The sequence below is a fragment of the Urocitellus parryii genome, chromosome 8, assembly GCF_045843805.1.
Source record: "Urocitellus parryii isolate mUroPar1 chromosome 8, mUroPar1.hap1, whole genome shotgun sequence".
Classification (NCBI taxonomy): Eukaryota; Metazoa; Chordata; class Mammalia; order Rodentia; family Sciuridae; genus Urocitellus; species Urocitellus parryii.
The window spans coordinates 152,482,804-152,495,618 of record NC_135538.1 but is presented as its reverse complement, the minus strand read 5'-3'; the positions used below and the strand labels follow the sequence as shown (position 1 = coordinate 152,495,618).

The 12,815-nt window shown below is 46.4% G+C and overlaps 1 protein-coding gene across 1 annotated transcript in view; it reads left to right on the top strand.

The window, feature by feature from the left end:
* Nucleotides 1-355: 355 nt before the first annotated feature.
* LOC113195969 (cytidine monophosphate-N-acetylneuraminic acid hydroxylase) overlaps nucleotides 356-12,815 on the top strand; it is a 58,667-nt gene continuing 46,207 nt past the window's right edge. Inside the window, exons 1-3 of the mRNA XM_077801850.1 lie at nucleotides 356-424; nucleotides 1,033-1,236; nucleotides 3,834-3,925. Coding sequence (XP_077657976.1) covers nucleotides 417-424; nucleotides 1,033-1,236; nucleotides 3,834-3,925 — 304 coding nt within the window. The 5' untranslated portion in view covers nucleotides 356-416. The remainder of the gene's footprint in view (nucleotides 425-1,032; nucleotides 1,237-3,833; nucleotides 3,926-12,815) is intronic.

The following is a 12,815-nucleotide window of genomic DNA, read 5'->3' as shown; positions in this document are numbered from 1 at the left end:
CAGTTCTTCTAAAAATGAAAGTAAAAGCGCCACAAATATACTTGAGTTCCAAATTAGTTTCAAGTTAGCCTGAGAAGATAATTTTAGCCACATTTAGTTTGAAGTAAAAGGTTAAATAAAACATGTGCCCGGATTTTTATGCCAGGGGCATGAAAACTTGTGAGCAAACTTTAAATTCCATTTTGACTCAGGGTTGCATTAATTAAGTAGGGGTTTGAGAAATATAAAATCTGGAGTTTCCTTGGAACAAATACAGAAGATCCAATACTTCACTGGCCAATGGCGCTTTTTGAAAATTATTCAAATTGGGTTCGGTGGGAGGGTTGGTTTGTTAACTAGCTTCGAGATGGAGACATCACCGGAAAGACGGTCTGCGAGGTGGTGGGAGAGAAGACACTGGGGCTTCTCCAAGTGCCATGTGCAGGTGAGCAGGGGCCCTGTGCAGGGCAGGACTCCACCCACCAGGTGTCTGGGAAAGCTTGGCCGGGAGGGCCAGGGGAGCCACTGAGTTCTGGAGCCTGGAGGCTGAAGGGGAAGGTCAGGGAGAGGAGTGTGTTGCAGGCAGGAGAAAGTCAGGGGCAAAAGCAGGCAGGGAGCTCGGGAAGCTCAGAGCTTCTTGGACCTAAAGATAGGGCCAGGCTTTTAAAAGAGATGTGACGGGAGGAAGCAGCATTGACGGAAGTAGTGAACTGGGGTAAACATTCTGCCCAGGCTGAGCGACGCTTTGTGGGAGCAACTGAGCCGCTGCAGTCCTTTCAAAATTCCCAGGAGCCGGCCGACTATGAACAGGCAAGTGCGAGGAGGCTAGCTCTCTAGCAAAGAGCATCAGAAGCTTCAAGAACTAGGATGCAGATTCACATCCATTTAAAGGGGGGAGAAAGTGCACTGGGTGGCCACCATGCCTGGTACTTGGAGCCAGGACGTACAGAATATTTTTAATGAAGATTGCTCTTGAGCTCTCAGTTCCAAATGATCATGCCTTAAAACCTGACACAATTAATCATTCCCTTCAAAATGTTTGCCTTTTCATAGCATGAAACAGACTACTGAGGTCCTGCTCCATCTGGCACCTGCTGAAGTTGCCAACCTCAAGGAAGGAATCAATTTTTTTCGAAATAAGAGCACTGGCAAAGACTACATCTTATACAAGGATCAGAACCACCTGAAGGCATGTAAGAACCTGTGCAAGCACCAAGGAGGCCTGTTCATCAAAGATATCGAGGACCTGGACGGCAGGTACCGAGAGTCCTTTCCTTTCTCACGGGCAGCCTGCTTGCAATTCGATTTGTCAGGAAATGTCACCTACAAATTCTAAATGCACCAATCGGCAGATTGCTTCCCCTGGTACATTTTTATCCTCGCTCCTACTTCAGACATCTCTCTGAACTCAAAAGTATGCTTCGGTTCATTTTTCTTTCTCTTTCTAAGCACTCTAATTTAAGATTCTTCCTAGCTTGAGAAGCAGTAAAACTCCTAGGTTGTATGAGTTTCTTTGGGAGCAGTTGGGGTAATGGGAGGGTACACGTTTACCTGGTGTTGTCTTCAAAGACTCCAGCCTCCTCCCCGTTCTCGTTCCCCTCCCTGGAAGTGTGCTATGTGGGGACGGTTGGGGGCACTTTTGCAAACCCCATAGGAGGCAGATGCCACCTTCCTTCCTGGCAGCCTAGTTATGATGACAGATTAAAAATGGCAGAGCCCCAGCCATCCCTTCCCTGATAGTTTCTTGGAAGAACAAATGCTTTGGCCAGGGCATCCCCCTGTATTATTAGATCTTCAGAGGCAAACCCCAGGGCTCACTAGCTTCTGGGGCTCCTTGGAGCTGACAGATTGGCAGGTGAAAGCCCAAGACAACCTGTTAAATCTGCATTTCATAAAAACAATGAATATCTAGTATAAATATGTCCAAAGTGACGTGCAGGACATATTTGCTGGCAGGTCTACCCCGGAAGGCCCTCAGGCAATTTGCTGACAGCTGGACTGATCTCTGGCTCTCTTCCCTGTGTATTCGGGTCAGGGGGGCCTTAAACACAGCTGTCTCTGGGCAACACGTGCAGCACTCAGGATTGCTGAGGTCTTCTCTTCTGCCCTGGGGAGTTTTGAAACTGGATTTCCTTTCTTCTCCCCTTAGTGAGCCGTTTCACACAGTGCCAGTTAGCTAACCATTTAAGGAGTTGTCAAAACTTGGTGGTTAAGAGGTGATCTCTCCTCCGATCTCTCCTCCCCAACTGCCTGCACCCGACTCCCCACCCACAGTTTGGCAATGACCTTGAACGTGTTTCACAGCCTTTCTGGGCCTCGGTCTACTCACTCCTAAGACGAAGATGAAAGTGGTCCCAACTTTGTTAGATCTCTGGACATGATACAAACATAAAGAAGCATAAACGTTCATCACTGTGTCATTGCCCTGACCCCTGACCCCTGTGCAGCTGGGGCAGGCTATTTATAGAACACAGCTTTCCTCTGCAGGCAGCCTGCTCATCTAGACACAGGGCTGCTTTTCCACTCGAGCCTTTCTCCTTCGTCCAAAGTCTTGGGTGAGTGGGTTCCCCCGTCCTCGGTTCTCCTGCCCAGGAGGAAGCAGGTGTGTGCCGCAGCTGGTCCTTCAGGAAGCTGGCCTGCCCCAGCCTCCCAGCCACACCTGCAGACCCTGTCCCTTCTCCCGGGGTTCTCTTTGCAGCTGTCCACCTGAAGACACGGCCTTTCCAGGGTGCAGTCTGCAACAGTAACCAGCCTTCTTGTTCGGTCCTTTCGTCCACTGTCAGTCTTCTTCTTGACGCATGACCACGCTCAGCAAATCTGATAAGCTGTGCTTCTCCTTGTTTAAGTCTAAGAGTCTCGGCACCCTGTCCTGTGTGCGCAGCTGCTGTCCTCTCCAGGGGCCCCTGGTTCTGCCGGCCTCCCTCCCAGGGCCCAGCATGCAGGTAGCTGCAGGTGGATTGTTCTGTCTTAATTTAGAAAGGTCATTGGCTGCTCATCACTGTGAAAAGAGGTGGCGAAGTAACCAGTCATAATCTGAAGTGTGGAATATGCTTTTTCCTTAGCAAAAAGAATGTTAAAGTTTCTGGATAGAATGAAGATTGAAAGGTCATATGACTTGCTTATATGTTAAAATACATGTTTTTCAATTTTTTAAAAAAATCTGACATTTCTGGTTTAAGGTATATTTTTTGGTTAAAAAAGTTCTTCAATTCTTATAGAAAACAAACAAACAAGTTAAGGCTTCATTGGAAACACTACTAAAATAAAGAGAAGAAATGAAACTGTCTATAACCACCTTCAACCACACCCCTTTAGCTCTGCTAAGCTTCTTTTGCTGGGGAAAATATAATGTACATGGGGTGGTAGCCCTGCTGGGTAACAGTTTGAGTCTCATAATGAAGTGGGATTGAAAAAGCAACTAAAGAGACAATAAGTTCAAATTACAGATAAACAACACATTCTAGTGTTCTTGCAGATGGGGCTGTTGAATACTGAGGTGGCTGGTCCTGGTTTCACACTGCTTTGTTCCCAGGCAATGTTATTCTCTTAACTCTCCTGAACAGAAGAGGCTCCTTTGTTTTGGAGACTACTTAATTCTGTTGTCTTATTGATATCTTAACGCATGTCAGTTTTTGACATGCAGTTTATCTTCATTCTTTTAATCACCTTTTGATGATTAGAGTATATTTCCTTGGATATTTCAGGATCAGCCATGAATAGTTTTTCTTTCATGAATTTTGTATTCACCCAACTAATTTAATTTCATGGTCAAAGAGTGCATCTAAAGCTAATCAAAATCAATTTTTATTTTTACTTTTTCATTAGCCTAAGTATGATTTTGTTTTTCCACCCAGGTCTGTTAAATGCACAAAGCACAACTGGAAGTTAGATGTGAGCACCATGAAGTATATTAACCCTCCATGGAGCTTCTGTCAAGATGAGCTGGGTAAATAGCATCCGTGTCCCCTCTGTCCTCTGCTACTGTCCCTGCTGGGGTCCTTCATGTTGACCTATCTCTAAGCTCATCGGAAGCTTTGGGTAATTCTGGTTTTAAACTGTTAGAGTTCTTTTTAAATAACCAACATTGAAAATAGGTTGGCTATTTCTCCAAATTAGCCCTTCATTCATTCATTGGTTTGGTAAATAGTTGTTGAGATTTTTACACATAAGTATTGTGCTAGATATAGAAAGCTACAAAGACGGATAAGATAGAGTCGATGTGAGTGAGACAATAATCACCTGCTGTGGTTGGCTAAGCCCAAGGATGTCCTGGGAGGTCTCTCAACAGAGATGCAGTGTCCTGTGATAGTAGGTTTGAAATCTTACCTGTGAAGAGACAAAAGATAAACTGTGTTGTGTGTAGGTCTTCTCAACAATTTGATCCAAGTTCACAACTTGAGGGGAAGTAAAGGGCACGAAACTAGCTGGTTCCTCATGGCACAGACAGGAACTGAGTCCCCGAGATCTCAGCGCCGGGTCCCCTCCACCCTCCTCCCTCCTGCCTGGGAAGGACTGAATAGGAAGCTCAGTCACGGGGAAGAATCGCCTCTCTTCTTCGAAGGACGAAGTCAGGACAGATTTATTTTGCAGATCACAATTGCTTTATTACAGTTCTGGACAGTATCCCACCACTTGTGCAGGTGGTATTTATTGCCAGAAGAAAAAAGGGAACCACCTGCAGGATCAATGAGGTTGGCTGCAGAATGCATCTTTTGAGGTTTTCGGCCTCTGATTGGCTAGAGGCTCGCCTACTGCGATTGGCTGAGCCTCGATTGCTAGGTCACTAGCCCTGCATCCACTCCCGCTTCTGCGACCCTTTCGACAGCCGGACCCTGTGACAGGTGTCCACACTCGCTGTCTGCTCTTTCGCCCCCAGTTTGCTTGAGCTTCTGTCCCTCCTACTCCACTAACACGGCTGCTGTCAGGTGGCCATTGCGCTCCTGCGGCCACCCCGGGGTCATTTGCCGGTCCATGCGGCACAGGGGCTCACTTTCCCCTTGGTGTGCCTCCTCTTGGCATTTGGGGGAACAAAGTCTCTGTATTCGTTTCCTATTTGCAACTACCACAAGCTGTCACTGGGGCTTAGAACTGCGCAAGGGCATTAGTGTTCATCCTGCATCTCCGGAGTCCAGCAGGGGTCTCACTGCAGGGTCAGCAAGGCTGCGTTCCTTTCCGGAAACTCTAGGCGACCAGCATTTCCTGGCTGTCTCCAGCCTGTCCAAGCTCCCTGCTCCGTTTTCAAAGCCAGCCACATTGCGGCTCCAGGCTCTGCCATGACATCCCCCTGTTCTTCTGCTGGTCCTCCCACTTAGGGTGGCCCCTAATGATTACTTGGGGGCTCAGCCAGAGAATCCAGGGTAACTGCCCTACTCGAAAGCCAGCTGACTGGCCACCACAACAGTGTCTGCAGTCAGTTCCACTCCAAGGTGCCACCTAACTTGCTCTGTCCCAGGGAACAGAGCTCAGAGCTCACTCTGCCTCCTGCAGTCCTGTCTGCCATTCGCACCACACTCAGCCCCTTCTCAGGCTCTGCTGGACTTGGAACATTGGGTTGCCCTCAGTTCTCTTTATCCAACTTCTTACAAATGTAAGTGATCACATCTACATTCACAGCCCCAAACACCGTCTTTACTCAGATGCTGACCTGGAAGTTTGCCCTGAGCTGGGTGCAGTGACACATGTCTGGAACCCTAGCCACTTGGGAGGCTGAGGTAGGAGGATCACAAGTTGGAAGCCAGCCTCAGAAATTTAGTGAGACCATCAGCAACATACCAAGACCCTGTCTCAAAATAAAAATTAAAAGGGCTGGAGACGTGGTTCAGTGGTAAAGTGCCCCAGGTTCAATCCCCACCACCAAAAACAAAAAACAAAACAAACAAACAACAACAACAACAAAAAGTTCACCTCTGGCTTTCACCTCATCCCTGAGCTCGATTCTGCCCTCTGCCATCCAACTACTTATTTAACGTATCTTGCATTTCTAACAGGCTTGTGAGTGTACAACCCAAACTGAACACCTCATGCACAACTCGACCTGTCCTCAACACTGCCCATCCAGCCTTCCCCATCTCTAAATGCACAACACCTACCACTTACACGAAGCCTGGGAGTCATCTGAGTCTTCTCTCCTTACACCCCAGATTCACTCACTGATCAAGTGATGCTGGCTGTCTGGAGACGCCCAGGTCCACCAGCCTCTCCTCGTCACTATCTTCACCCTCCTCTTAGTGCTAACCTTTGGCCTGAATGTCTGCCTTCCTGAATCTAGGTCCACTGTCTCCCTCTGTTTGTCATCACCCTGTCTAATCTTTGAAAGGTCCAAATCCATTCACATGGCTCTCCAACTCCAAACCCTCCAGGGGTTCCTAGCACACCTAGGCCTGCGCCTTCCTTCTGGCTCAGCAGCCCACATCCCAGAGCGCATCTCAAGGAGATCATCAGTGCACGGCCCCGATGCAGCTCCAGGACTGTTCCTCCACAGCAGATCTATTTACAGAAGAGAAAAATCGCATACAAATTAATCACGAGAGTTCTGATAGATACTAAAGTGATACAATTGAAGAAACTAAAACAATAAGACATATTTTTGATACCTCAAACAAAAATCGGGTTATGAATAATATATATAGTACATCTCATTTCTTTTTTTTTTTTTGTGTGTGTAGGGGCACCAGGGATTAAACTTTGGGGCACTTGACCACTGAGCCACATCCCCAGCCCTGTTTTGCATTTTATTTAGAGACAGGGTCTCGCTGAGTTGCTTAGCGCCTCACTTTTGCTGAGGCTGGCTTTGAACTCGCAATCCTCCTGCCTCAGCCTCCTGAGCTGCTGGGGTTACAGGTGTGCACCACCATGCCCAGCAATATATCCCATTTCTGAGAAAGATCTACATGCGCAAGCACCCATGGGTGATAGAAGGCAGGCTGAGTGGTGGTCACCTGCGGCAGTGGCTGAGCAGGGCCCTGGGCTCTGGACTGTGGACTTCAATTATTCCATCTTTACTATTTTTTCAGGCTCACATTATTATGACCATACTATAGGAGATGGTACACCAGGGCTGTTTCTACCCACGCATCTCTGTGAGACCATCTCTAAAGGAAAGGACCTGTACAGGGATGAGAGGACCTGGGCATCCTCCCAGTCCCCCTAGGAGCAGAGAGCCACTGCTGAGGGGCACATCCTGCACCCCGAGGAGACAGAGTGCTCTTCTGGAGACAGTTGCTATTTGCTTTGGCTACAAGTTCATTTTCCCTCCGCCTCTCAAAAGGGACACCAGAACACCACCTGCTTTCCCCAGTGAACGTCGCCCAGGTCTGTTGAGCAGGCCTGGAAAGCCCGCAGACAAGTCTCGTTACTAGGAACTGGGTATTGGGCTGTATAAATATTATTAAATTTATCTGGCATAAACTGACAAGATGCGTAGGTTTAGGCATGAATGCCATTAGTTTGCAGAAGTGAAATGAGCAGATTTATGAACATATTACTTGGTAATCTAGAGCTGTTTAGGTGCTTTTCTGGAAACCGCGAGATCTATTAGACAAGACCTCTGAGAGCCGCCATAGCGCCCTGGTGGGGTGACAGTGATGGGCTTGCCACACTGCCTTCCAGTCCCAGCTCCGTGGTGATGCTAGGTGAGTTACTCAACCTTTGTGTGTTTCAGTTTCCAGAAATGCAAAGTGGAAATGAGATTGTTAGTTGCGATCTTAAGAATTTTAAAATTAGCACTCGTTAAATTCTCAGTACTTGATGCACAGAGCATGATGATTTATCTGGGTGTGTATGTCTCAAGTAACCTGCGTGTATCCTGGGGAGAGGAAAGAGGGATTTCCCTACCTGCATGAAGTCGGCTCAGCTGGAAAAGCCATGAAGGCTGGGAGCCGAGGGAGGGGGCTGGTGCTCATGGCTATGGTGGGTAAAGGGCGAGGCCAGAGGAGGCAGCAGGTGGTGGCCCAGGAATGGCCAGCCCCCCTGAAGTTCAACTTCTGCTCAACTGAGGAACTGGGACTGGGAAGATTTGCAAACAGAGCTTGCTCTTCAGTCCAGTGCTGCCAAGACTGAAATGATTTCATAACGAGTCCCAAGAAATCGGTGGGCTCAGTCCACCTCGGGGCAGGCTCTCAACTAGTATGGGGTTTTATCATCATCAAAAAATATAGGGCCATAATCAGAAAGTTGGGAATCAGAGAGGCAGAAGTGAGAAGAGGTCACCTGCTCTCCCTCGTGGAAGCCGTTTTGATAGATCTCATTCCAGACTTTGCCCCATCCCTCTCTCCTGCACCATCTCCTTCTCCTCCTCTTCCTTCTTCTCCTTCTTCAAGAAACACCTCATGCACCATAAAATCCACCCTTTTTAATGTGTCCAATTTAATGATCTATATCATATTTACACGGCTATGCAACCACCACCACTACTTAATTCCAAAACATTTCATCACTCCAAAGAGAAACCCTGTGACCCAGTGATCACTCCGCATTCTCTTTATTCCCAGCCCCTGGCAACCAGAAATCTGCTTTCCGTCTTCATGAGTTTTCCTTTTCTGTAGATGTCACACACTCGGGGTACTGCAACACGTGTCTGGCTCCTTTTACTTTGTGTAATGTGTCCAAGTTTGGTCCGTGTCACAGTGTCACATCTTTATGTCCTTGTCTTTAGTGGCCAAACCTTGCTTCCCGTGGCTACATCCCACTCGGGTGAGGATGAGTGAAGCTGCTGTAAATATTCATGTGCAAACTTTCATGCGGACACTTGGGTGGTTCTTTTGGTCGTACACCTGGGAACGGGACTGTGGGGTCACGAGGCAGCCTGCTGTCACCTGGAGGACTGTCACGGTGCTTCTGCCGCTCCACACCTTTCCCATGCCCATTAGTTGGGTGTGATTGCTCCCCTCCTCCGCATCTTCTCCTGTACTCGGTATTCTCCTTCTTTCCTGCTGATTTTCTAAGAGGCTCAAATATTTTGGCAACTTTGTTGAAAATCAGTCGATCACAATGAAAGGGTTTTTTTCAAATCAGGAAGTTGTGAGCCCTTCTGTTTTCTTTTCCAAGACTGATTGGCTCTTCTGGGTGGATCTTTTGATTTTTCCATGTGAATTTTGGAGTCAGCTTTTGGACTTTTTGAAAAAAATATTAAAGACAATGGGAATTTCGATAGGGATTATATTCAATCTGTTAATTTGAGGGAGTATTTCCATCTGAATATTACCAACCATGGATATTTCTTGATCCATGAACATGGGATGCCTTTAAACAATTTTTTTTTAGTTATAGATGGACACAAAATCTTTATTTACTTATTGAATGTGGTTCTGAAGCTTGAACTCGGTGCCTCACATGTGCTAGCCAAGCACTCTACCACTGAGCCACAACCCCAGCCCCAATGGGATGCCTTGTGAGTCTTCTAAAATTTCTTTCAACCATGATGTATAGTTCTTGGAGTGTAAGTTTTGTATTTCTTTTGTTAAACTTCTTCCTGAGCACTCTGTACTTTTTGGTGCTATTGTAAATGGAATTGTTTGGTGAGTTTCATTTTAAGACTGTTCATTACTAATGCACAGAAATATCATCGATTTTTTTTCTGTTGACCTAGTGTCCTGCAGCATTGCTGAACTCATTTATTGAGTCTAACAGTTTCCCAGTGGAGACCTTTGGATGCTCTGCACACAAGATGGTGTCCTCTGTGAAGAGAAGCAGTTTTACCTCTTCCTTCCCACTCCGGATGTCTTTTATTTCATTTTCTTGCCCAGTGGCTTAATAAAACCTCCAGGGAGAAGTGGCCAGAGCAGACCTCTTTGTCTTGTTCCTGACTGTAGGGAAAAAACAACAATGGGGTTTTCATAGATGTCTTTTATCAGATTGAGGAAGTTTCCTTTTATTCTTAGTTTCCCCGGTGCTTTTTTAAATCAGGAAAGGGTGCTGTATTTTGTCAAATGCCTTTTTTTTGCATCAATTGAGATGACCATGTGATTTTCTTTTCCTTTTATTTTGGAATGTATTATACCGACTGTTTTTTTTTTTTTAAATATTGAGACCACCTAGCATAAACCCTTCTTGGCCATGTTTAACCTTTATATTCCTAAATTTTATTTGGCTAAGACTTTTTGTACCTATATTCATGAGAAATACTGGTCTTTGTTTTTCTTTTCTTGAAATGTCTTCATCTGACTTTATTATCAGGTTATTTCTGACCCATTGAATGAGTTGGAAAGTGTTCCCTCTACTTCTGTTTATTGGAAGACTTTGTGAAAGTCAGGTGATAATTCTTCAAACTATTCATCAAATTCACCAGTGGAACCATCTGGGCCTGAGCCTATTTTTGCAGGATATATTTTTTTAAAATACTAGTTTAATATCTTTTCTAGTTAGAGGTCTGCTTAGATTTTTCTTTCTACTTGGGTCAGTTTTTTAATTTGTTAAATTTTCTAGACATTACTCCAATTTGCCTGGGTTATCTATTCTGTCCGTGTATAATTGTTCATAATATTACTTTGTAATCTTTTTTTTCTGTAAGATCAACAGTAATGTCCTGTTGTTTATTCTTGATTTGAATAATTTAGAAACCTCTATTTTTTTGCTCAGTCTAACTGACGTTTTCTCAATTTGTCGATCTTCTCAAAGAGTCAAATTTTATTTTTTTGATGTTCTGTTTTGTTAGACTTTTTATTTATTTCTGCTTTAGATTTGTATTATTTCCTTTGCTTGCTTTGTATTTTGTTTGGTCTTATTTCTTTGGTTTCTTAGGTAAGAGGTTGAGATTTTTCTTTTTTAATGTAAATGTGCACAGGAATAAATTTCCCTCTTTACACTGTGTTAGTGTATTCCATTAGTTTTGACATATTGTTTATGAGTTTTCATTTGTTTCAATTTCTGGCCAACTTGCCTGCCTTCTTTCCTTCCTTCCTTCCTACTAAGGATTGAACCCAAAGGTACTTTAACACTAAGCTATAGCCCCAGCCCTTTTTATATTTTGTTTTGAGGCATGGTCTCACTAAGTTGCTTAGACCAGCCTTAAACTTGTGATCCTCCTGCCTCAGCCTCCCAAGTAGCTGGAAATATGGGTGTATACCACCATGCCTGGACCAATGTGTTTTCTAATTTCTCTCATGATTTCTTCTTTAATCAGTCAATTTGTTACTTAGAACTATGTTGTTTAATCTCTACGCATTTGTGAATTCCCCAGTGTTGTTCTCTTGTTGGTATGGAATTTCATTTCATTGTGTTACAGAACATATTTTATATGTTTTTGTACCTTTAAAGTTGATTGGAACTTGTTTCATGGCCTGACATACGGTCTGTGCGGGAGGCGGCTCCGCAGGTCCTTGGGGCGGGCGTGTGTCCCGCTGTCCTTGAGTGGAGGGTTCTCTGCGGGCCGGGTTGGGTCTTGGTCAAGTCTCCTGTTTCCCGCTGATCTCCTGTCCAGTTGCTCCACTCTCCAGCCTTCTGTCTGGGCTTCCTGTGTTATTTTTGCGTTCTGAGGTTTACCCTGTTCGCGTTATAATAAGGATCAGTCACTGGACACTGGTGTCGGCTCGGCGGCGGGCGCGTGCTGAGAGCTGCGTCCCCGGACAGTTCCGCCACCTCCACGGGCTGGAGGTGGCGGACACAGTCCCACGGCCCGGCCTGCCTTGCACAGGGCAGCCTCTGCTCCTGGGTACTGTAGGCAATTACCGCACGAGGCTGGGTATTTGTGTGTCTAAGCGCCGACAAGGACAGTAAAAATAGTCCCAGAGGTCTTTAGATGGTGCCTGGATGGGCGCACGCGATGGAGGAGGTACGGGGCCAGGAGTCGAGGCTTGGGGCCTGGAGTGGAGGCTCAGGGCTGGAAGCTTAGGGCTGGGAGTGGAGGTGTGGGGCCTGGAGTAGAGGCGTGGGGCGGGGAGTGGAGGCTCGGGCCTGGTGTGGAGGTGCATGTGGTGGTGGAGGCAGGGCCAGGAGTTGAGGCTCAGGGCCTGAAGTGGAGGCTCAGGGCTGGAGGCTCAGGGCTGGGAGTGGAGGCCTAGGGCTGGAGGTTCAGGGCTGGGAGTGGAGGCTTGGGGCCTGGAGTGCAGACGCGGGGCCGGGTGCGCAGGCCTGGATGGCGCTGAATCCACAGACTGAGTTTTCTTTAAGAATCGCCCCTGGCTCACGCTGGCTTTTTAACATTATGAACGTTTTTTTGTCTCTTTCTATCAACACTTAGCTTCAAACACAAACAGTTGTGTAGCTGTAGGAAAGTATTTTCTCCCCTCTTATCTTTTTTGTACATATTTTCTTCTACTTTAAAGTGGTTTTTGTTGGTTTTGACTTAAGTTGGTTTTGTGACTGGCTAAGGCACCCCCCCGGGTCCTCCAGGGTCAGGCTCACCGCGGCCGGCCCTCCAGCTGCTCGGTCCAGCAGGAAGTTCTGGGCGGGAACAGTGACAATAGCGCAGTGGATAGAGACTAAAAGACCTTTCTGCAGGACCTGCGCGCTCTGGAGAAGGTCCACGGCAGCTTCCTTGGTTAGTTCTTTTATTGGCCACAGATTTGCTTTTAGCATGTAACTCGCTGTGAACTTCCTATCAGTGAGGACCTCGGGGGCTGGAGACCCTGGATCCTTAGCTTTTGAAGAAGCTGGTCCAGGTCTGAGAGCTCCTGCGTTGTCTTAGGGGCTCCCCTTTCCCTTGTCCGAGGGCTCCCTTTTTTCTTGCCTCTTCAGCTGTGGGTTCACTAGGTGACACAAATTTTTCAGCTCCAATTTAATCTTTTTTAAAACATCTATTCATTTATTCTAATTTGTTATACACGACAGCAGAATGCATTTCAATTCATGGTACACGTACAGGGCACAATTTTTCATGGCTCTGGTTGTTCACAAAGTGG